This window comes from Cervus canadensis, chromosome 24 (genome assembly GCF_019320065.1).
Source record: "Cervus canadensis isolate Bull #8, Minnesota chromosome 24, ASM1932006v1, whole genome shotgun sequence".
Taxonomy (NCBI): Eukaryota; Metazoa; Chordata; class Mammalia; order Artiodactyla; family Cervidae; genus Cervus; species Cervus canadensis.
In genome coordinates, this window is record NC_057409.1 from 40,381,208 (window position 1) to 40,406,635 (window position 25,428).

The 25,428-nt window shown below is 37.9% G+C and overlaps 1 protein-coding gene across 3 annotated transcripts in view; it reads right to left on the reverse strand.

Moving 5' to 3' along the window:
- PARD3B (par-3 family cell polarity regulator beta) overlaps positions 1–25,428 on the reverse strand; it is a 1,123,961-nt gene that overhangs the window by 170,431 nt on the left and 928,102 nt on the right. For all 3 annotated transcript variants that reach the window (XM_043445039.1, XM_043445040.1, XM_043445041.1), the window contains one exon: positions 6,687–6,989. In XM_043445039.1, the coding sequence (XP_043300974.1) occupies positions 6,687–6,989 (303 nt within the window). The remainder of the gene's footprint in view (positions 1–6,686; positions 6,990–25,428) is intronic.

Sequence of the window (25,428 nt, forward strand, 5' to 3'; positions counted from 1 at the left end):
TCCAGGCAAGAATACTGGACTGGGAAGCCATTCCCTTCTCCAGGGGAATCTTTCTGACTCAGGGAGTGAACCTGAGTCTCTTGTGTTGCGGGCAGATTTTTTACCATCTGAGCCATCAGGGAAGCCTAGGAACGAACATCTGATGAGTCATGATATTTAACAGCTGACATAGTAGCTAAATGTGCAATAAAAGTAGCTAAGTACACTCTTCACTTATGCTGGTGATAAGACTGAGCTAAGAAAATCTTAACTGTTTTCTAGTTTTTTGCCTTTTCTCCTCACACTGTTTATGATTGCTTCTACTTTTTGTTTTTGATGACTGAAACATGCCAGCAAGGAGTTTGGACTGAAATTAGGAATTAACCATTGACCATGTGACTATGGAATGTAACAGTTTTCCAAATCTATGACTTTGAGGAGTCAATAGCCAGATATAATCAACAACCTTCCTAAATAGTTATATTTAATTCAATAAACTTGTCGATATAGAGCCCAATAATGTAAAATACAGTTCAACAATATATAGTCTAATAACATTCCTAAATACAGTCAACATTTATTGTACCAGGCACTGGGATAATTTCATTTAATTCACAATGAATAGGAAACAGTGTATACCTTTGTTTCCATTTACAGTGAGGAAAATGAGCCTTTGAAAAATTAACACATTTGAAACAAGGTGCTAGAAAGACCAATCCATAGCCTGAGGTCTTTGCCAAATTGAATGCATATGCAATTTCATATGATTTTTTATAATATATCCTATACATACTATCACTCTAGTGGAATATAAAAGGAGTGTTAGTCGCTCAATCATGTCCAACTCTTTGTGACCCCATGAACTGGGGTCACAACTGAAGGCTGCCAGGTTCCCCTGTCCACAGAATTTTCCAGGCAAGAATACTGGAGTGGGTTGCTATTCCCTTCTCTAAGGGATCTTCCTGATCCAGGGATCGAACCTGAGTCTCCTACATTGCAGGTAGAGGCTTAACCATCTGAGTCACCAGGGAAGACCCTAATAGAATATGTACTGTGCTAGTGCTATGCTTAGTCGCTCAGTTGTGTCCGACTCTGTTACTCCATGGACTGCAGCCAGGCTCCTCTGTCCATGGTGATTCTCCAGACAAGAATATTGGAGTGGGTTGCCATGCCCTCCTCCAGGGGATCTTCCCAACTCAGGGATCGAACCCAAGTTTTTCACATTGCAGGTGGATTCTTTTCCATTTGAGTCACCCGAGAAGCTAATATAATTATTTATTCATGAGACAGCTTCAGCTTTTAGACTTAGTTTCTTTAGGGCAAAGATAGTCTCTGAACTTCTTTGTATGACCTATGGAATACAACAGATGCTCAATAAAATTTCATACAAAAATTGATGAAGATCGGCTGGGGAATCAAGGTCATTTAACTGGAATATTGAGAAACTGTGCATTGTTTGTCAATTCAATTTCACAGCTGCAATATCATCAGTCAATAAGTAACTATTTAACAAATAGATATTAAGTACCTGGTATCACATGGACCACAGAAAATTTTATATTGCATAATTAAGTCTAAATGGATACTAACCTGGAAGAGGAAAAAATTTGTCTCTAGGATTTACCAAGAACAATTAATTTCCTTTCTTGTCAGGGCTGCTAGATTGGTAAATCAAGGGTTCTTGCAAACACAGTGTACATTAATATCAGTAAGATATCTGACAGTCTTCCATGATGTTCATGGCATGAACCAAGAATGCACACCAGATAAACAGTAGACTGGATTAATAGTTAACTGAACATCTGAAAGAGCGCTGATTAATGGAGGTCTCAGGTGATGAGTTGCAGGGATTATACTTGACGTTGATCAATGATCCTATCAATGACATACACGAGTCCACACTGATTAAATATGAGAATGGTATAAACCTAGCAAGGCTAGCTAATATACTGGAGGACAAAAATCAATACTTTAAAATATCTTTATTGGCTACAAAAATTGGCCAACCCAACAAGCAAATATTTAACTTGGTGCAATATAAGCCAATAATGACAGTTAATAAAAAAGTTTAGGCTGCATTAACAAGTGCAAAGGACTAAGACCAAAGGATCTAAGAGTCCCAAAGATTTCTGTTTTCCTGGCCACATCTGAAACACAGTACCCAACTGTGCATGGCATCCTCAGCAGTTGGCAGTTATAAGGTCAGGAGACTTGAGTGTAGGCAGAATATGGCTACTAAGAAGGCTAAAGATGTCCATTGTAAGACTAAAATAGCCAGAGGAGTTTATACTGAAGAAATGATTATACTTCTCAAGCTTATGTGCTTGTTTTCTTCATCCTTGTAAAGCCAGCTCTGAGCACAGAGCCTGCCTCATGCTTTGAGTTCAATAAATATTTGTGAATGAAGGTGATAGCAGCCATGTCAAATATCTGAAGGGCTAAAAGGGAGCTTTAGATGCTGTGTCTAGGTAGGTTGATCTTATCTCTGTGGTCTCTGCTAAACAACTGTCTCCTAGTTTTAAGCTAAGGTTTTTGGCTGCTTCTTATTTTCTCCCGTCTTCAACGCCACTCTCCTAATCCAGACCCTTGCCATCCCTCACTACTGTAATCGTATCTTAATTTGTCTAGCCATCTAACCATCTTCCTGTTTGTCTGCCACCAAACTGGCAGAGCTATTTCCTCCAAATACAGATCTATCAGCTCATTCCCCAGTTATGGCATTTTGATGGTTCCTATTGTACACAGGATTCCCCACTACCCACATACTATAGCTCATTCTTCTGTAGCCCAGAGAAGGCAGCACTATTCAAGCATAACTTCAGAACCCTTCTTACCATAGATCTGCAGACAGCTACTACCAATCATAAGGTGTGAATACAGGATGGAACCTATTCACGCACAACCTGGCTCCAATCTGCTTTCCAGATTCATCTTCTGTCACTTTCCTTCCCGTCCACTCTCCATGTCCTCCTGAGCTTCCCTAATGTGCCCTGCTCTTTCCAGCCACTTCACCCCTGTGCATGCTAACTTGTCTATAAGGAAAACAATTTTTCTTCCATATCTGATCAATTTGTATGAATCCTTCCAGAACCAGTTCAGATATCATTTCCTTTTGGAGACCTTTCGTGAGCAGCAGAGTTAGAAAAGCTTCTTTTTCTCCTGCAGCTCAATTCCAGAAAAATAAAAGACCCAATCAAAAAATGGGCCAAAGAACTAAACAGACATTTCTCCAAAGAAGACTTACAGATGGCTAACAAACACATGAAAAGATGCTCAACATCACTCATTATTAGAGAAATGCAAATCAAAACCACAATGAGGTACCATTACACACCAGTCAGGATGGCTGCTATCCAAAAGTCTACAAGCCAATAAATGCTGGACAGGTTGGGAGAAAAGGGAACCTCTTACATGTTGGTGGAATGCAAACTAGTACGAGGCCACTATTGGAACATTGTGTGAGATTTCTTAAAAAATGGAATAGAACTTGCATATGACCCAGCAATCCCAATCTTGGAGCATACACACTGAGGAAACCAGATCTGAAAGAGACACGTGCACCCCAATGTACATCACAACACTGTTTATAATAGCCAGGACATGGAAGCAACCTAATGCCCATCAGCAGATGAATGGATAAGGAAGCTGTGGTACATATACACCATGGAATAATACTCAGCCGTTAAAAAGAATTCATTTGAATCAGTTCTAATTAGATGGATGAAACTGGAGCCCCTTATACAGAGTGAAGTAAGCCAGAAAGATAAAGAACATTACAGCATACTAACACATATATATGGAATTTAGAAAGATGGTAACGATAACCCTATATGCAAAACAGAAAAAGAGACACAGAAATACAGAACAGATTTTTGAACTCTGTGGGAGAAGGTGAGGGTGGGATGTTTCAAAAGAACAGCATGTATACTATCTATGGTGAAACAGATCACCAGCCCAGGTGGGGGATGCATGAGACAAGTGCTCGGGCCTGGTGCACTGGGAAGACCCAGAGGAATCGGGTGGAGAGGGAGGTGGGAGGGGGGATCGGGATGGGGAATAAGTGTAAATCTATGGCTGATTCATATCAATGTATGACAAAACCCACTGAAATGATGTGAAGTAATTAGCCTCCAACTAATAAAAAATAAATAAATAAATAAAATTTTTAAAAAAAAGAAAAAAAAATACGAGTATAAAAAAAAAAAAAGAAAAGCTTCTTTTTCTTCTCTTTACGTTAAATTGCAATTATCTATTTCTTTATGTGTTGATCTCCTCCTCCCTAGAATATAATTTTCTCTGGAATGGAACCACCTCTTAGTCATCTTTGTAACATTCTTAGAGCTTGAAACAGTAGCTAGAACAAATACTCACTGAGCGACTGAAAGACTGTATAGATGACTAAATAAATGACAGGCCTCTAACTGTAAGTAAGATAGGGTTAGCGCTCAGAGTTCCTGTCTATGAGCACCATTGCCACAGCAACTTTCTTAGACTTACTAGGACCCAGGCATGTTGGAGAGTTCAGAATTTCATTGATAAAAACAAGTAATAGTGATGATGATGATAGCTAACATTATTGAATGCTTATTATGTGCTGAGATAAAAACTGCTCAAGATTTAAAGAGCAAGGAGCAGAACAAATCTTAAATATGGTTAAAGATAAGAACAGAATAAAGATAATTCTGAGTATAGTTACACTTTGATATGTTACCCCGAAATATGACAACTGTCTAAAACTCCACTTAAAGAGCTTTAGATCATTTATTAATACAGAGAGGTTAGAGCCAAAGGAAAGAATATTCCTTACACATGTCTGGGCTATGCAGCAAAGAAAAAAAAACATATATTTTTTCTGATATCATTCTATAGTGGCTACGGTTACAATTATCCTAAGAAATTTCTGTCCAGGTCAAATCTACATGGGTGAAAATTAGTATCAGGTAGAGTCTTCTAGTGTTCCAAAGGATAGCCATATGATCTAGAAGGAAAAATAAGCCTTCAGTGACAAAAATTTGAGGAGTAGAAGTGCTAACTGTTGTATGCTCCTCTTAGAAACTTACAAGGTATGTTAGTTATTGGGGATAAGAAGACAGAAGTAAGAAAACCTATTCAGTATGGCTTAACCCAGACCTTTTCACATGCATTTGAACCATGAATTTTTTTTTTATTAGAATGTTTAGTATTTATTTTCATGGAATTAGAATCAGAAACATTGGCTTTGGAGGCTCATAGAAACAGTTCTGCACTGGAATTCTAGCAGAGGGCAAGTGCCATTGGGTTTGCAATGAAGATCCATCTGATTCAGAGAAGGTAAGATTGGCTTTTGTCTGGGCCAGAAGAGACTCAGGCCTGATACCATCATTTACGTGATAGAAATTCAATCTTTTATAAAGGCTTGGGAGAAAAAGACCAGCTCTTAATCAGTCCTTTGAATTAACAGTTTTGTTACGGCTGTCTCACACAGTCACAGGAATTTATATTTTCATTTTATCCCAAAGAAAAACTTGACCATCTTTCTTTAATACTATCAACCTGGAAGCTTGACAGTAAGGATTAAAAATTGCTCCTTCCTTCCCACTTGGTTATTGGAAAGGCTCTGAAAGGTAATCAGTCTTGTGAAGCTGCACTTTACAGTCTGCATAAAAACGCCATGATTTTCCTTCCTCTCCCCAACCTAATTGAAAGTGCATAATATCACCCAGCTGGGGAAATGTAAATGGTAAACATATACAATATATCATGCTATCACACAAAAGCTGGTTACTAATAGGGACTGGGTGGTGGTCAGGACCAAAGGGAATCTGGAAAACAAGTCTTTTTTTTTTTTTCCACCTAGAGTAAGAGTTCTTTGTGCCTGCCACCCAGCCACCTGCCCACCCCCCACACCTCCTCCCTCCAGACTTCAAGTTACAGCAGATTAAACCAAGGTCAGTCAGCTCATTCCTTGTGTGTGTAATTCCAAGGGTCACCTAACAATATATATTGACTAACACTCTCTTATACCAGCCTTTCAAGAAATGAGGCATTTTGCTTCTGGCAGGAGGTGGGGTTGGGATGATCCTGCTCCCTACCTACTTTGATTGTACTGACAGATGGCCCTATTATCTCTTTCCTTGGCTGCTAAACCTTAAGATCCTTGGCCTTGTCACCTCTTATCTTCCTCTACTTCATCAAACTCCTTTTGCAAAGATTATCTCCTTTTCTACCTCTGATCACCTAGGAATATCTATACAGGATCACACATGCCTTCAGCAGAAAATCTCAATCTTTTCAAAGTCTTCTGCAATTCAGAGGTTATCTACAATTAAACCAACTTAGAAATCAACACTCTCTTCTCTGACCCCTCACCTTCAAGAGTCATGCCATCTTCTAGAATCCATCTTTTATAGTAGAACTCTTAGGAGAAAGGATAACATCCCTTCAAAGAGTTCATCACTAGTTCTGTTATAGCATTCCTTCAAAAATTGCTCCCTGTTGCCTCATGAACTCAACTACTGCTATTCATTCATGCCTCCTTATAACTGGCAATTGTTTTATTTTTGATGGCTGATACCTTACGGGTAGGTCAAAGCATAGCACTTGTCAAGAGTACTATGTCATTTCAGTTTTAATAGGTTGAAGGATATATTTTTATCTGCTTCAGCAGTGGAGATGATTTGAAACTTACTGAATTAAAACCACATTCATCTTTCAATAAGTCACATTACCTGTCAGCTGGTACTGGTGGATGGTATGGCTTGTTGACCTTGGCATAGAGACTTTCTAAGTGGTCTCTGTCTGGAGACAGTGGACGGCCATCTCGAGGGTAGCCCAGCGGTCCAGCCCGAGGGGGAGATGGAGACCTGTAGACGTTTGCTGATGTACATGGTTCCCGGAAGTGGTTCACTCTGGCATAGTTGGGGTCCACTTCATCATCGTCCATATCATGCAGTGATCCAATTGCACCAGTAGCATAATCAATAAGACCTCTTGCCTGCTTTTCCCTTAGCTCCTGATGTTTTGCTCCAATCCTGAAAAATGTAGAACAAGATGTATGTGAGTTTAAATGCTGATACAATGATAGACTCTCCTGAATCTATGTTAATTACTTCTTGTCAGTTACTTAACTGCCACTTTTCTGGATACTGAAGATCACACCATGAAGAAATGCTAATAGCAAACTCCACCGGATTCATTTTATATCTCTGAGCTTTATTTATTACATATGCTTCCCTAGTGGCTCAGACAGTAAAGAATTGGCCTGCAATGCGGGAGACCCGGGTTTGATTCCTGGGTTGGGAAAGTCCCCTGGAGAAGGGAATGACAACCCATTTCAGTATTCTTGACTGGAAAATCTCATGGACAGAGGAGCCTGGCAGGCTACAATCCATGAGTTCACAAGAAGTCAGATACGACTGAATGACTAACACTTTATTTGTTACAGGGTCTGGAAGATCCCCTGGAGAAGGAAATGGCAACCCACTCCAGTATTCTTGCCTGGGAAATCCCATGGACAGAGAAGCCTGGTGGATTGCAGTCCATGGGGTCACAAAAGAGTCGGACATGACTTAACAACTAAACAACACCAGCTTTACTTTCATAGCAATGCTATAGGTATTTTAACATTTTGTCTGATGATGACTAGGCTGACTGCAAAGTCAGAGGCTGATTTTTATTAAAATTTCTTCCCTATAAATGGGCTGTGCTCATGGGAACAGTCCATCTTTGGTGTAATATTCTAGAAGCCGACCTTGGGAAAGGGATGCATGTCAGAGAGCCCATCAGAATCTTATACTTTGTGATTTTCTTATTTGGTGCCTTCAATTTTTAGTGTATTCTTCTAAAGGAAAAAAGCTTGCAAAAATTGATTTAACTATGAAAAAGAAATACAGAGGCTTTCTGGTCAGTAAAAGCAGTGGTATCAGAGATAATTTATAAGAGACTCTAAGTTTTTGGTTACACAAATGGGGATCATTGTGTTTCATTATACAGGGACTAGGGACAGAGTAAAATAGTGAAATTAATAGGCTCCTGACAGAGACGAATTGGCACATATAAGTGAATTAAACACCATTACTGGCAGAACTCCACAGCACTAAAGCCTTTAGTGATATTACAAAACGCTATTGCTAATCAGTGTACCGTGTAGACTACCGGGAGTGGGAGCAGTAAAATACAGTTCAGTGTATTCCAAACCCATCTGAATTTTGAGAATTTGACATTTAATCTGGAAAGTGTTAGATTGGATCTCCTAAATTCCCAGTTACATGTTAAAATGGACAAGTCACTGTGGCATCTTAGTGGATGATGGTGATATGATGGTGTCTGGAGGTGTTCTCCACTAAAGAGGCAAGAATGCAATCTCATATCACCAGGCAAATAAGGTACATTCAGTACAGGAGGAGAAAAGTAAGACAGTTCTGGCTCAGGTGGTGAAAGAAAGACTCAAGAAAGGATGGGGATAAATCTGAAGACCTGGGGTCAGAGAATATGAAAGGATTGCGGGCTAAAAGTGAAAGATCTATATCTGCCTGGAAATATATATTGAAGGCCTACATGAGTGACAAAATAAAAACTGAATTCTCTATCTTTTCCTCTTCAAATAAAAACAGCTGTTTTTGCACACAGCAGCTAGTTTTATTTTACAGAACATCAAACTCTTTGTAAAAATCTTTAAAAGCCATGATCTTTCAAGGTATTTTCCTTTTGGTAGAATGGCTTTTTTCCCCCCCTTTGAGTAGAGAGGAGGAAGAAAAGATAAAAATATGAAGAAGAAGGTATAAGACAAAAAACCAGTATCTTCAAGACACAACAGATGAAAATAAATGCCACAATATATTATTGCATATCTCTTTTGACTAGGTCAAATTATGTACCCTACACATAAGTAATGAGATGAATTTATATTTTGTGCAAAGGGGAGCTTGAATCTCCAAGGGATGTTGAATGAAGATGAAAGGAAGATTACACAGTAGGGTCCCAGTTAAGAGGCCCTGCCTGTCCTCTTTCAATGCACGTTAGTCCCAGATTCATGGATGTTTGTTTTGAATAATTTTTGATGAAGAAGATAACATGCTCCGTTCTGTAACAAAATAATCTTTCTAGGGATGGTGCAGACTGGACTATCAGAGGATGCTTGCTGCACTGTGATGGCAGGGATGGATACCCATTGCAAATAGAGAATAGGACATCAATAAAGTTAGGGGGTGGGGTTTTGTGTGGTTGCTATTCCTCTGAAGTGGGAGACCTTCTAGAGAAATCACTCAGTAAGATGAACATCTCGTGGTTGCCACACGGGGCTACACTTATGCATTAATGAAAGAGTAAAATACCAAGCTTGATTTTTCAAAGAATATCAGAAACAGAACACAAGACTCTGTATTCCTTATTTCATCGCTTCTCTTTCTCAGAGGTTTTCTCATTAATTAAGCTTGCTGAGTATGTAAAGACTCTCGGATGAAAAGTACTCCATATATGCAAAGCAGTATTTTATCTTGTTCTTTTCCTTTCTAAAACAAAACCAAATTTCTCCTTGATCTTCTCTGTGCCACTGAGTGCTTCAGTAACTAATTTCATATTAATCACTCAGTAGGTGAAACAGTAATTTCTCTGAACCGCCATTATTATGCCATATATCAGGATCTCTCCATGTGGGGGAGGACAAGGCAATCTCTGAAAAGGGGTATATGGAAGCAGAAAAGACTCTCTCAAGAGAGAAAAGGCAAGGAAATGGATTTTCTTTTTTTGGTTGTTCTGACCTCCCTCTGTCCCAATTCAGTGTGAGAATTCTAATTGTTTATAGTCATTCCCACATAGATGTCTCTTTACCACTGGGAACTCAACCTGTTAAAATATTTATTTTTCAAAATAGTCCTGGATAATATTCCCTTTTTATTGGATGGTACCACCAGCTTCCTCACTGTCCCCAACACACTGCCTTTGAATTGTTTCAATCCCCTCCCTCTGTTTTCCCCTACAAAAACATTGTTGTTTCTTTTTTCCATTATAACTCTTGGATAGCCTATTTTATTTCCATTTCTATAGCCATAGACTAGTGTCCAGGCTTTATATTGCCTGGTCTGCACCATCCAGCATAGTGGGCATTAACTGTACGAGGCTATATAAATTTAAACTGGAATTAATGACAATTTTTGAACATCTAAAATTCAGTTTCTCAGTTTCATAAGCCACATTGCAAGTACTCAACAGCTAAATGAGCTCGGGACTTCTACATTGGACAGTCCAAACGGAGGCTAATTCTATCACTGCAGCAAGTTCTATTAGGTTGTGCTGGCGGGATTATGCTAAGATCTTTTGTATGTCACCACATCCCACTTTATACCTTAAAAGGTACTAGAATAATCTTCTTCAATGAGTATTTCTATTGCATCACTGTCAGCTCAGGGCTTTCTAAAAAAAGATTGTGATAAATGATGGCACAAGAGTGTGGTTATTCCACTTTGTTCCTTGAGTTCTTAAATGAATGAATGATCGAGAAATTGAGAAAAAATTCCATCTACCAAAGAATTAGGATACAGTTATAGTTTCAAACCATGCAATAAAATTTGAACTCCATCCAAAACAGGTAGTATGTTAAGAGTCAATATATAGCTTCTTCTCTAGCAGGGTAAACATTTTACTAAAAAGTAAGAGAAAGAAACCAGAGAATTACAGACAAACTTTTGATTAGAAAAAGGGAGTTTAAAGACAGGGGTAGGACACTGGAATTGCAGGGTAAATCTTTGTGAGGTTCCATCCTGAGAATGGAGGAGAGACAGAGCTAAAAGAGAGAAATTTCCACTGAGAGAGAAATTTCCTTCTACCTTGAAGAAACTTCATGGAGGTAAATGAAGAGAAGAGAAAAGAACATCAGTCCACTCTGTAGCTGATAAGGCAGGATGACCAGAGCAAGATAAACAAACACAAACTTAGCAAAATAAAACCTTAAATCATCTAAGAGACTTCACTGTTGTTGTGATTTAGCTGCTAAGTCAAGTCCAACTCTTTGCAACCCCACAGACTGCAACACACCAGGCTCCTCTGTCCCCCACCACCTTCCAGAGTTTCCTTAAATTCATGTCCATTGACTTGGTGATGCTATCTAACCATCTCATCCTCTACTACTCCCTTCTCCTTTTGCCTTCAATACTTCCCAGCATCAGGGTCCAGGCTGATATCTTGTTACAGCGATCTGCTCTCCCAAAATGTCAGGTCATGGAAAAGCTGTCAAGGTAGTGCGCTCAGACCAGGTCTGAAGACATTTTGAGAGAATATATGGAACTGAAGTGGCTCATAACCTTAGCTCATTATGTCTTGTTTTAACAGTATATTTTAGTATAGATTTAAAAAAAAAATTAAATACCATAGAACATGAAATTAACTTAATGGATCACAATAAGTATTCAAAAAATTAAATATAGTAAAAGAGAAAATATTAGAGGTTCTTGCATGCAGTAAGCATAAGTATGGTGTCAAGAGAAAAACCAAGTCATCTAAAAATCCAGGCAAATTCAAGCTGGCCTCAAACATGAATAAAGACAAAAGAAAAACATTTTGGAAAAGAATGCAACACTTGTTGACCCATCTTGAAAAATTACTTAATAATGAAATGCATCCAACCAAGAATTGAATTCAGATTAAGAATTCAGCCATGCAAAGCTGGGGAATGATAGACATGGAGGTGAGAAAAACATTCATTTAAATAGAAAATGAAGGCTAAACATTTATTTGTAGGACAAATCATTATAGAAAAATGTAAATATTATAAACTCTGATAATATAAAAGTAGTATCATTATAATAAGGGGGTGATTTAGGGGAAGGTATTAATACTCAATGTACTTATTTCCCCATTTTTTAAAGAAAGCATCAGCAGTTACCACTTAAAGTTAATAAGTATATGAAATACAATAATAAAAAACCAATGAAACAAATTATGAGCAGAAGAGAAATACAAAAAACAAAAGCCCAATGATAGAGTAGAAAATAAAAAACAGAGGAACCAGTAAAAAAGAGGGTAAGAAAACAGGATAAAATTTATGCTATGACAATAAGTGAAAATGGAATAAACTTCTTTATTATAACTAAAGGATTGTCACTTAGATCATGAACTCCTTATTGCCGAATTCAGACTTAAATTGAAGAAAGTAGGGAAAACCACTAGACCATTCAGGTATGACCTAAATCAAATCCCTTATGATTATACAGTGGAAGTGGGAAATAGATTTAAGGGACTAGATCTGATAGACAGACTGCCTGATAAACTATGGACAGAGGTTCGTGACATTGTACAGGAGACAGGGATCAAGACCATACCCAAGAAAAAGAAATGCAAAAAAGCAAAATGGCTGTGTGAGGAGGCCTTACAAATAGCTGTGAAAAGAATAGAAGCGGAAAGCAAAGGAGAAAAGGAAAGATGTACCCATGTGAATGCAGAGTTCCAAAGAATAGCAAGGAGAGATAAGAAAGCCTTCCTCAGCGATCAATGCAAAGAAATAGAGGAAAACAATAGACTGGGAAAGACTAGAGATCTCTTCAAGAAAATTAGAGATACCAAGGGAACATTTCATGCAAAGATGGGCTCAATAAAGGACAGAAATTGTATGGACCTAACAGAAGCAGAAGATATTAAGAAGACGTGGCAAGAATATACAGAAGAACTGCACAAAAAAGATCTTCACAACCCAGATGATCAGGATGGTGTGATCACTCACCTAGAGCCAGACATCCTGGAATGTGAAGTCAAGTGGGCCTTAGGAAGCATCACTATGAACAAAGCTAGTGGAGGTGATGGAATTCCAGTTGAGCTATTTCAAATCCTAAATGATGGTGCTGTGAAAGTGCTGCACTCAATATGCCAGCAAATTTGGAAAACTCAGCAGTGGCCACAGGACTGGAAAAGGTCAGTTTTCATTCCAATCCCAAAGAAAGGCAATGCCAAAGAATGCTCAAACTACCACACAATTGCACTCATCTCACATGCTAGTAAAGTAATGCTCAAAATTCTCCAAGCCAGGCTTCAACAATACGTGAACTGTAAACTTCCAGATGTTCAAGCTGGTTTTAGAAAAAGCAGAGGAACCAGAGTTCAAACTACCAACATCCACTGGATCATTGAAAAAGCAAGAGAGTTCCAGAAAAACATCTATTTCTGCTTTATTGACTATGCCAAAGCCCTTGACTATGTGGATCACAATAAACTGTGGAAAATTCTTCAAGAGATGGGAATACCAGACCACCTGACCTGTCTCTTGAGAAACCTGTATGCAGGTCAGGAAGCAACAGCTAGAACTGGACATGGAACAACAGACTGGTTCCAAATAGGAAAAGAAGTACGTCAAGGCTGTTTATTGTCACCCTGCTTATTTAACTTATATGCAGAGTACATCATGAGAAACGCTGGGCTGGAAGAAGCATAAGCTGGAATCAAGATTGCTGGGAGAAATATCAATAACCTCAGCTATGCAGATGACACCACCCTTATGGCAGAAAATGAAGAAGAACTAAAGAGCCTCTTGATGAAAGTGAAAGAGGAGAGTGAAAAAGTTGGCTTAAAGCTCAACATTCAGAAAACTAAGGTCATGGCATCCAGTCCCATCACTTAATGGCAAATAGATGGGGAAACAGTGGAAACAGTGAAAGACTTTATTTTCTTGGGCTCCAAAATCACTGCAGATGGTGATTACAGCCATGAAATTAAAAGATGTTTGCTCCTTGGAAGGAAAGTTATGACCAACCTAGATGGCATATTAAAAAGCAGAGGCATTACTTTGCCAACAAAGGTCCATCTAGTCAAGGCTATGATTTTTCCAGTCGTCATGTATGGATGTGAGAGTTGGACTAAAAGAAAAGCTGAGTGCTGAAGAATTTATGCTTTTGAACTGTGGTGTTAGAGAAGAGTTTTGAAAGTCCGTTGGACTGCAAGGAGATCCAACCAGTCCATCCTAAAGGAGATCAGTCCTGGGTGTTCATTGGAAGGACTGATGCTGAAGCTGAAACTCCAATACTTGGGCCACCTGATGTGAAAAGCTGACTCATTGGAAAAGACCCTGATGCTGGGAAAGATTGAAGGCAGGATGAGAAGGGGATGACAGAGGATGAGATGGTTGGATGGCATCACCAACCTAATGGACCTGAGTTTGAGTAAACTCCAGGAGTTGATGATGGATAGGAAGACCTGGTGTACTGCAGTCCACGGGGTCGCCAAGAGTCAGACACGACTGAGCAACTGAACTGAACTGAAAGGATCCCAGATGATCAAAGGGAAAAACACACTATGTGCTATCATAATGATGAAAAATAAGATATAGCTTAAATGTGCATTCATAAGGGAAATGAAGTACTCTGCAGTTTAAAAATAGGGTCATGCTCTTCCTGTATTATAAAGATATAAAATATAAATATAGGTCTAGATATTCATAAATATTTGTATGACACGGACATATCTTTATATGTGGCTAGGAAACATTGGAAAGGATACACAAAAAATTCATAAAAAGGATTGCCCTTTGAGAGTAGAATTAAAGGTATAATGTTTGAATTATTATATCATATAATTTTAGGATAATTTTTTGAAAAAATTTAAAATATAAAAAGTCCCTTACAACTACTTACTGACTGTTGTAGTCAACCAAAATTGAAACAGAACAAAACACGATATTAGACAGCTACCATGGGGCATTCATTGTCTTCTAAACATGACTTGTTAGGACTCCTGCCAACTCTGTTATGATAATAACTTTCTTCAAATTATTGAACATTTGTTTGGTCCCTTGCAAACCAACTGCTTTGGCCTAAAGTACCCATTCTCCACTAATCAACTATTTGATTCTAGTTTTCTCTAGATTGAAGGCTGAACTCACTCATTTACAGCTCCTCATAGACCTCAATAATTCTCCCCCTCTCCAATGCATGTATCCAGTAAATTCTCTATTTGTCTGCACTTGTTATATATTACTTTGTAAAAAACCAACACAAAATAAAAAAATCTTTCATTAATTCATTTCTGGATATTTGCCTTCCATAACTAAACTACATGCTTCTTGAATGTCATGTTTTTCTTTCTGCTAATTTTGGTGATTGATTTATTCACTAATAGTTGTTGATATTGCACTGTATACCAGAAAGAGAAAAGGAAAAATATCAACCCCCTGGCTCATTATCAATGAGATATAAGCAAGTAGTAACAATTTTTTGGTAAAACAAAGATGCTGTGGGTACAAAGGGTAAGAGTCAATTCACCCTAATGATCTTGAGGAAGAATCATGAAGCTGGTGCCACATGAACAGGGCTTTGAAGGAACTTGCTCCAGGAGGAGGGAAGATATATATAAGTAGTGTGAGGCACTCAGTCAGAGAGAGGACAAGCCAAGGGGCAGAGAAACACATGATTTACTTAACATTGGGGTGTAAGTCTGATGTGGCAGGACATACTGGTTCAGGGTATCCACCTTCAGCTCCCCAACAAAAGGAACACATTTAATAAAAATTATTGGCAAATGTCTACTAGGTTTGCATAATGTAAGTTTTGCCTAATAATAAAGTTTTTGGTGAGGAAAATCCTATTACCACTTTTTGTTTAGCCATTTATTATAAAATAAAATAAAGATACAGAAATTTATATCAAACAAGTCTATGGATTAAAGAACTGGTATAAAGCAAACACGTTTGTAATGATTACTGAGGTCAAGAACTCAACTTCTATAGGATACTCCAGAAGGTTTCCATGTGTTTCTTCTTCATCACAGGCATGTTTGTATTATATATATCTCCTTTCCTTCACATTAAGAATCCTGCTTCTCACGATACAGAAAACTCTGGAACTACATATCACATGGTTACAGCTTGCTTTAGTCTGTATTACACATATAATAGTTTTGAGCTAACAATACCATCAGCAGCACCAGTATGATTATTAAAAAGAGTTAAATTACTCTTTTTTATAAAGCTCTTCTCCTCATCCCTCCATTTGTGTAGTTGTACTATACCTACATTTTTGAAATATGTAGCTGCTACATGCTATACTTCTAGTCAACTCTCATTTAACTCTTAGTTCTATAATTAACTCATTTGTGGTAAAGAATCTGCCTGCCAATGCAAGAGATGCAAGAGACATCAGTTTGATCCCTGGGTCAGGAAGATTCCCTGGAGTAGGAAATGGCAATGTACTCCAGTATTCTTGCCTGGAAGATTCCATGGGCAGAGAACCCCAGAGGGCTACAGTCCATGGGGTCACAGAGTCAGACACAACTGAACACACATACATCAATGCATAAGTAACTTATTCAGACCACAGTCTTTATGTCACTGAAGATGCAGTCATTTACTACAGGGGTCCCTGACCTTCAGGATCTAATGCCTAACTATCTGAGGAGGAACTGATGTATTAATAATTGAAATAAAGTGCACAATAAATGCAATACGTTTGAATCATCCTGAAACCATCCCCATGACCCTAGTCTGGGGAAATACTGTTTTCCACAAAACTGGTCCCTAGTGCCAAAAAGATTGGGGACCACTGGTTTCCTAAATTCCTCAGGAAGAACTCATGGGATAATGCTTTTTAAGCTGACAACAAATATTTGAAAGCCTTCATATTTGAAAGCCAGTTTTACTGGATATAAAATTATTGGTTCACCTTTTTTCCTTGAGTATTTAAACTAGGAAGTGTAATGCCATTCTCTAGTTTTTGTGACAAAGTGTTGATGGTGAAAAGTTGGATGACAGTTTAATTTTAGTTGTCATAAATTGCTTAAAAAAGTTCTTTTTGCTTATCTGGTCAAATAATTTGCTTTTCTTTAAAATCTAATAATAACATCCTGAAAACTAAGATCATGGCATCCAGTCCCATCACTTCATGGCAAACAGATGGGGAAACTGGAAAGAGTGGCAGACTTTATTTTCTTGGGCTCCCAAATCACTGCAGACCGTAACTGCAGCCATGAAATTAAAAGACGCTTGCTCCTTGGAAGGAAAGTTATGACCAACGTAGACAGCATATTAAAAAGAAGAGACATTACTTTGCCAACAAAGGTCTGTCTAGTCAAAGGTATGGTTTTTCCAGTAGTCATGTATGAACGTGAGAGTTGGACTATATAGAAAGCTGAGTGCCAAAGAACTGATGCTTTTGAACTGTGGTGTTGGAGAAGATTCTTGAGAGTTCCTTGGACTGCAAGGAGAACAAACCAGTCAATCCTAAAGGAAATCAGTCCTGAGTATTCATTGGAAGGAATGATGCTGAAGCTGAAACTCTGATACTTTGGCCAGGTGATGCCAAGAGCTGACTCATTTGAAAAGACCCTGATGCTGGGAAAGATTAAAGGCAGGAGGAGATCGGGATGACATAGGATGGGATGGTTGGATGGCATCACTGACTCCTTGGAGGTGCTTTTGAGTAAGCTCTGGGAGTTGTTAATGGACAGGGAAACCTGGCATGCTGCAATCCGTGGGGTTGCAAAGAGTTGGACAGGACTGAACGACTGAACTGAACTGAATATTACTAGAAAAATCATTTAGGTTGGCTGACTCAGTGTTTTACATATACTTTTAAATTTTATACCAGGTGAGTTTCTTGCATTATAGCTTTTATTGTTAATGTTGTATGATACAAATTGAACATAACAAATAAATTGTATTTTTATATACTGAGTGAATAATCAGAAAGTAAAAGTAATGAAACAATACCATTTAAAATGGGATTAAAGATAAATTTAAGAGGAGGCACTGAAAACAATAAAATACCGATGAGAGAAATTAAGGATCTAAATCAATGGAGAGTTTTATCTTGTATGTTGATCAGAAAACTCAATTATTAAGATGACAATTCATTCAAATTGTTCTACAGACTCAATGTCATCTCAACCAAACTCCTAGCAGGCTTATTGTCCATACTTGTGTGATTTTAAAATTTATTTGGAATGCTAAAGAGCTAAGAATGACCAAAACAATTTTGCAAAGTAAAAATAACGTTGGGCTTACACTACCAAATTTAAGATATGCTACAAGCTTTTGTAATCAAGCCAACGGTTAGACATATAAGTGAAAGGAACAGAAAAACAGAGTCTAGTAACAGACTCATACGTATTTGGTGAAGCGATTTACAATAAAGGTGCCAAGAAACTCAGTTAAGAAAGGACAGTTCTTTTGACAATTGGTACTGGAAAAACTAGATATCCATACAGAAAATAAGAAACTTGTGTCCTGTGTTATACCATAACAAAAATCAATTCAAGATGGAAGATGGGTCTGAACACGAAGACAATCACAATAAAGCTTTTAGAATAAAATAAAAAAGAATATCCTCACAGCCGTGGGGTAGGTCAAGAGAGGACACAGAAAGCGTAAGCCATAAAAGAAACTGGTAAACTGGACTTCATTAAAATTAAAACCTCATTAAAACATGTCAAGAAAATAATAGGCAAATGAGAGACACTCCTCACAGCACACACACATCTAACAAAGGATTTGTATCAAATATATTTAAAAATATAATTGTAATTCAATAATAAAAAAAATGACCCAATTAGAACTTGGCAGAAAGCTTCAACAGATGGATTACAAACCAGGATCTAGAAATGCCCAATAAACAAATGAAAAAGTGCTCGGCATTGTAAGTCACTAGAGAAATTTAAATTAAAACCACAATGAGATACACCTACTAAAATGAAAAAGAATGACAACAGCAAATGTTAGCTAGGATGAGGAGCATCTAGAATTTTCATACACGACTGGTGGAGGTATAACATGGCATAACTCCTTTGGATTATTCTTATTATTAGACACTAATATTTGTGACTCTCCCCCCATGACTGTATAACTTGATTCTTACAAGCTACAAAAGTCCCAACTTCATAAATGAGGAAACTGAAGTTCAGAGAGGTTCAGTATTTTGTCCGAGAGGTCATATTATTAAGTGGCAGGAATTGGATTCCTGAATTCCACCCAGGTATTTTACTTCAATATTAAACTTTCTTTCATTTATACTAACCACAAATAGTCTAAATATGAGCATGCTTAAAAATTTATAACAAAAACTGTCAGATACTCAGATGTAGAGACAACCCCCCATATGCCTATACCCAGATCTATATGCAATAATTATTAAGATTTAGGCACATTTTTAATCTATTCTTTCCTTCAAACATGTTTTGCTAAGTGTTCTGTAACCAAACCTAGTCATTTATCTCCTATATACTTCAGAAGATATATCAAATAAATCATGAACATTTTATTATATAACAATAATTCTATTACTTATCCCACTTAAAAATTAATAATATTCCTCGGTGTCCTAGTCCATAAACAAATTTCCCCAAGTGTCTTAAAAACATCTGTCTTTTCCATTGAACTTACTTGGATCAGGTTCCAAAATCTATCTACACCTTGAATTTGTTAATGTATCTTAAGTCTCATTTCCTGTACAGACATGCATTCTTTTTCATTTTTGCTTTTTTATTTTTCCATGCCATTGAATTGTTACAGAAACCTGGCAGATTGTCCTATACGTGGTCCCACATGCTGGATTTGGTTGCATCTTCATAGGGTGATTTAACTTATTCCTACATCCCCCATATTTCCTGTTTATGAAAAGTAGCTCAAGAGCAGCACTGCCCAATAGATCTTGCCACAATGATGGAAATGTTCTATATATGGGCTGTTTCATACAGTAGCCCCATGTAGCTACTGAGCACTTAAAATCTGGCTAGTGTGACTAAGGTACACATTTTTTATTTAAACAGCCACACGTGATTGGCTACCACCCTAGACACTGCTGTTAAGATACTTAGGTTCAACCTTTTTAGAAAGAGTACTGTCGTGGGTGAATGTTGATTCTCCAAAAGATTTATACACTTGGAGCCTGCTATTATAATCTTATTTGGATAAAGGGGTCTATGTAGGTATACTTAAACATCTATGATGAGATCATCCTGGATTCTCCAAATGAACCCTAAGTCCAATGACAAGTGTCCTTTTAAAGAGGAAAGACAGAAGAATCAGAAGAGAAGGCACCCTGAAGGTGGGGGCAGAGATTACAGTCAAGCATCTATAAGCCAAGGAATGTCAAGGATTGCTGGCAGCCACCTGTTGACTCAGATAGTAAAGAATCTGCCTGCAGTGTGCAGACTCGGGTTCAATTCCTGGGTCAGGAAGATTCCCTGGAGAAGGGAAAGGCTACCCACTCCAGTACTCCTGCCCGGAAAATCCAATGGAGAGAGGAGCCTGGTGGGCTACAGTCCATGGAGTTGCAAAGAGTCGGACACACCTGAGTGACTAACACTCACTTTTCACCAGAAGCCAGGAGAGAGGAGTCAGACACAACCGAGTGAGTAACACTCACTTTCACCAGAAGCCAGGAGAGAGGTATGGAAGGGATTCTCCCTTAGAACCTCTGGAAGGAAACGGTTCTGCTGACTCCTTCATTTCAGACTTCTGGTTTATAAAAGAACTAACAGAGAACATATTTCTCTTCTAACTCAAGCTTGTGGTAATTTGTTACAGCAATCCTAGGAAACTAACATAAATACCTTAAAGGAAGCATGTGCTTTAAGTCGTGCCGTTTCAGGGGGCATATGACCTCATCTCTTACTTAATGAAGCTTAGGGTGATCCTGATGGCTCCACTGCAAAGGTCCCTTATCAATTACTCATTTAATTATTTCTTCCACTGAAGATTTTTGCCTGAACTAATGATTTTTTTAGGGGTTGCAAAATGGTAATTTTGAAAGTCCTTATCCCTCTTACATTTATTAGCTGGAATTAGTATACAAAGAAAAACTTAGCCTCAAAATTTTGGGTGTTTTTGATTACCCCGAATTATACATAGTATAAAGAAGACAGAATATATCTTTTTAGGGGAGATAAAGGGTTGTGAATATCATTATGAGATGATGTTTTTTAAAAAATAGAGATTTAGGGTTTAAAAAAAATAAAGATTTAAGGTTTTCAATCAATTGTATTCCTTATTCTCTTTGTGGCATTCATCGTCTTGTGTTTGGTCAATGGGGACTGCTTTATGTTGGCTCTTCTGTCCTTCTGACTTGACCCAGCTGTCATTGAGAGCGTCTTTGCTTTCTGATAAACAAGCTGTCCCAAGTTCATGACGAGTATGTTGTGCCCCTATCCTGAAGAAAGCCATTTCTCCCTGGAACTCTGTTTTAGTGGGAAATGATATCCACAGTGGCTGACTTTATTTTGTTGGGCTCCAAAATCACTGCAGATGGTGATGCAATCATGAAATTAAAAGACACTTACTCCTTCGAAGGAAAGTTATGACCAACCTAGATAGCATATTAAAAAGCATAGACATTACTTTGCCAACAAAGGTCTGTCTAGTCAAGGCTATGGTTTTCCAGTAGTCATGTATGGATGTGAGAGGTGAACTATAAAGAAAGCTGAGTGCCAAAGAATTGATGCTTTTGAACTGTGGAGTTGGAGAAGAATCTTGAGAGTCCCTTGGACTGCAAGGAGATCCAACCAGTCCATCCTGAAGATCAGTCCTGGGTGTTCATTGGAAGGACTGATGCTGAAGCTGAAACACCAATACTTTGGCCACCTGATGCAAAGAGCTGACTCATTTGAAAAGACCCTGATGCTGGGAAAGATGAAGGGCCCAAGGAGAAGGGGATGACAGAGGATGAGATGGTTGGATGGCATCGCTGACTCAATGGACATGGGTTTGGGTGAACTCCGGGAGTTGGTGATGGACAGGGAGGCCTGGCGTGCTGCAGTTCACGGGGTCGCAAAGAGTCAGACACTACTGAGTGACTGAACTGACCGACTGATATTGACAGAACACAATCTGGGCTCCACTGGCCTTTGGTCATCATTGCTTCTGTGAGTTTTCTATAAATAGAGCTAGGAAACACATCTTTTTGAAAAACATCACAAGTTCATACTGATATTTCTGATTCAGATTTAATATTTAATATTACAGAATGTTACTTCACTTAAAAAAACTATATTTCTATTTTAAAATGAAAAACTCATTCTTAATACTAATGATATAATATTTATTTGCACTGTCATATCAGTTCAGTTCAGTCGCTCATTCGTGTCTAACTCTTTGTGACCCCATGGAATGCAGCATTCCAGGCTTACCTGTCCCTCACCAACTCCCAGAGTTTGTGCAAACTCATGTCCATCAAGTCAGTGATGCTATCCAACCATCTTATCTTCTGTCATCCCTTTCTCCTCCCACCTTCAATCTTCCCAGCATCAGGGTCTTTACAAATGAGTCAGTTCTTTGCAAAAAAGTGGCCAAAGTATAGGAGCTTCAGTTTCAGCCTTAGTCCTTCTCATGAATATTCAGGATTGATTTCCTTTAGGATTGACTGGTTGGATCTCCCTGCAGTCCAAGGGACTCTCAAGAGTCTTCTCCAACACCACAGTTCAAAAGCATCAATTCTTTGGTGCTCAGCTTTCTTTATGGTCCAACTCTCATATCCATACATGACTACTGGAAAAACCATACGTTTGACTAGACAGACCTTTGTCAGCAAGGTAATGTCTCTACTTCTTAATATGCTGTCTAGGTTGATCATAGCTTTTCTTCCAAGGAGCAAGCGTCTTTTGATTTCACAGCTGCAGTCACCATCTGCAGTGATTTTGGAGCCCAAGAAAATAAAATCTTTCACTGTTTCCATTGTTTCCCCATCTATTTGCCATGAAGTGAGGGGACTGGATGCCACGATCTTTGATTTTTGAGTGTTGAGTTTTAAGCCAGCCTTTTCACTCTCCTCTTTCACTTTCATCAAGGGCCTCTTCAATTCTTCTTGGCTTTCTGCCATAGGGTGGTGTCATCTGTGGATCTGAGGTTATTGGTATTTCTCCCAGCAATCTTGATTCCAGTTTGTGCTTCATCCAACCTAGCATTTTACATGATGTACTTTGCCTGTAAGTTAAATAAGCAGGTGACAATATACAGACTTGATGTACACGTTTCCCAATTTGAAACAAGTCTGTTGTTTCATATCTGGTTCTCACTGTTGCTTCTTGAACTGCATATATATGATTTTAAGTACATGTAGTTTTGAAACAATAATACCAATATTACTAACAAACTACTGAAAGAAACTTAAGATGTTCATGGCTCTATTTTTTGTTGTTGTTGTTGTTTTTTGGGCTGCAGAATCTTCCTTCCTTGACCAAGGATTGAACCTGTGCCCCCTGCAATGGAAATCCTAACTACTACACCATCAAGGAATTCCCAGTGGCTCTATATTTTGTCAGAATATATCCCACAAAATATGTAGAGTCAAAATGCTGTGTTCCATATTACCTCAAGTATTTCTTTTTTGTGAATCACTATGCAACCAATGTTAGGTTACTAGGTTACTCATTTTGGTTTGCTTTCCATTTTGAGGAATTTCTTTTGGTTTTCTTTGAGCTTAATTTCATTTGATAAGTATGTAAAACATTTCTATTTCCAAGTTCAGCTGTATACAACATGTAGGTATAGAGCTTTCAAAAGTCTTCTTTATCTTAAAAAATATATATTTATTTTTTTCAAGTGAAAAAACCAGTATTATATATTTGTACCCATAAAAGGTAGATTACTTAGCGTCTTCTCCTATACTTCAGCTTTTTTACATAGCAGTATCTAAAAGACAATACCATATTAGTAAACAGAGATCTTTCTCACTTAAAAAAAAAGTTTCACAGTAGTCTACTGTGTGGACATGCTTTTGTTTCCCTAATGAATCACATATTTTTTAACATTTGTGTATTTCAAATTTTTTTGCTATTATAAATAATGTTATAATGACAAATCTTTGCAAAACATTTTTGCCATTGCAGTATGGCTGTGAGGTCAAAGAGAAACTCACAAATCATTTTCCTAGATTATAACAAATTTCCTTCCATGATTGTTCTATTTTGCATTACCACATGTAGTGTAGGAGGAGTCCCCTTTCTCTATAGTCCAAGCGACAGAGTACATTGTCAAACTCTGGGACATGTGATAAACCTGGGTGAGGAGTGATATTTCAGTGAAGCTCTAATTAGCCTGTCTCTTATTATGAGATGCTGAGTATCTTTTCATATGTTTAAGGGCCATTTTCATTTCCTCTTCTGTGAGCTGTCCATATCTTTTGCTGATTTTTCTATCAGATTGTCATTTTTCCCTTCAGTTTTTCAAAGACCTTTGTGTAGTAGTGATATGAGCTCTTTGTATATAAACTGCATATTTTTTCTGAATTGGTCATTTGCCTTCTATAATTTCACTTAAAAGTTATTCATTAGTATTTCGTACTTTACACTTTCCCTTAAAAGCTTTGTGAACTGTTGTCACTTTTATTTTTTGATTGATTTGTGTCATGAGGAACGTGTCAACAGTATAACTCTGACTGACTTGACCAGTGTTAGGAAGATGTAGGTGCTGGAATTCTCTTTGTTGCTACTGCGTGAGTCTGAACAACAGAGGCAGAGATGAATAGATAGTAGAAGGGGAGGTTGCTGCCTGTAGTGGTACTAGTATTTGAGGTCAGAAAAGGTTTTTCAGGGGAGAGCTATAGGGTAAAAGAAGTACCATCATTAAAAGAGATTATAAACTACCTGCTGTTCAGTTTTCTTTTTTGATAGTGGAGATAATTCGTCCTGCTATCATTTCTGCTTTTATAATAGAAGCTGCAATTAGGTCAGTACAATTATCCTTTGTTCCAGTGAACAGGCCCAGTTTCTTCAGCCTTTCCTTATGAATGCCATTTCAAAACTGCAAGTATACCCGACCAGGAACAATTACAGGTTTTCTAAAAATTATTTTTATTATTATTATCACCATTATTATTATTATTCTAACCAGCCAATACAGTTGCCTGCAGTCTTTGTGATCAATGTTTCTTCTTTTCGACAAAGCTATTTAAACTGTATTAATATTTTTAATATTTTCTCATTCCTGCCCAGGTGCCTATAACATTTTCAGAATGATCTCCTTTTGTCCTGTCCATTTTTCTTGTCAGCCCAAACCAGACCTGATGTCTAAGGGAACTAGATTGATGGGATAATTTATCACCTCTCTCGTAATAAATAAATAGATATAAATATATTTCTGTGTAGCAAGTTTTGTATTCTGTAATACTGACATGCAAATTCTTTAATGCTGTTAGATTTCAACATTCAATTTAATGTTGAATCTTCTTGGACTTTTTCTTCATGGTTTTCTCTTTGCACACACATGTAGCCCATGGAGTCCTTGGTTTTCAAAATCAAATAATGTTATGTATCATGGATATTATGTTTGAGTATTGCACATGACTTTGTGCCTGTGGTTTGCCAAATATCATGGGGCAAAGGTCACACTGATGCCCATTAAAGCAGATCAGACACTGAAGTTTGGAAAGCCTGTGAGTCAGGTGTGGTCTCAGACCATTCTCATTCTGGGTATCCTAGGTGGGTCTTTGCCCAAGTGGAATGACTCTAGCAGAGATTAACCCACATAGCCAAGAACTAATTAGATTTCCCATATCAAATTTTTTTAAT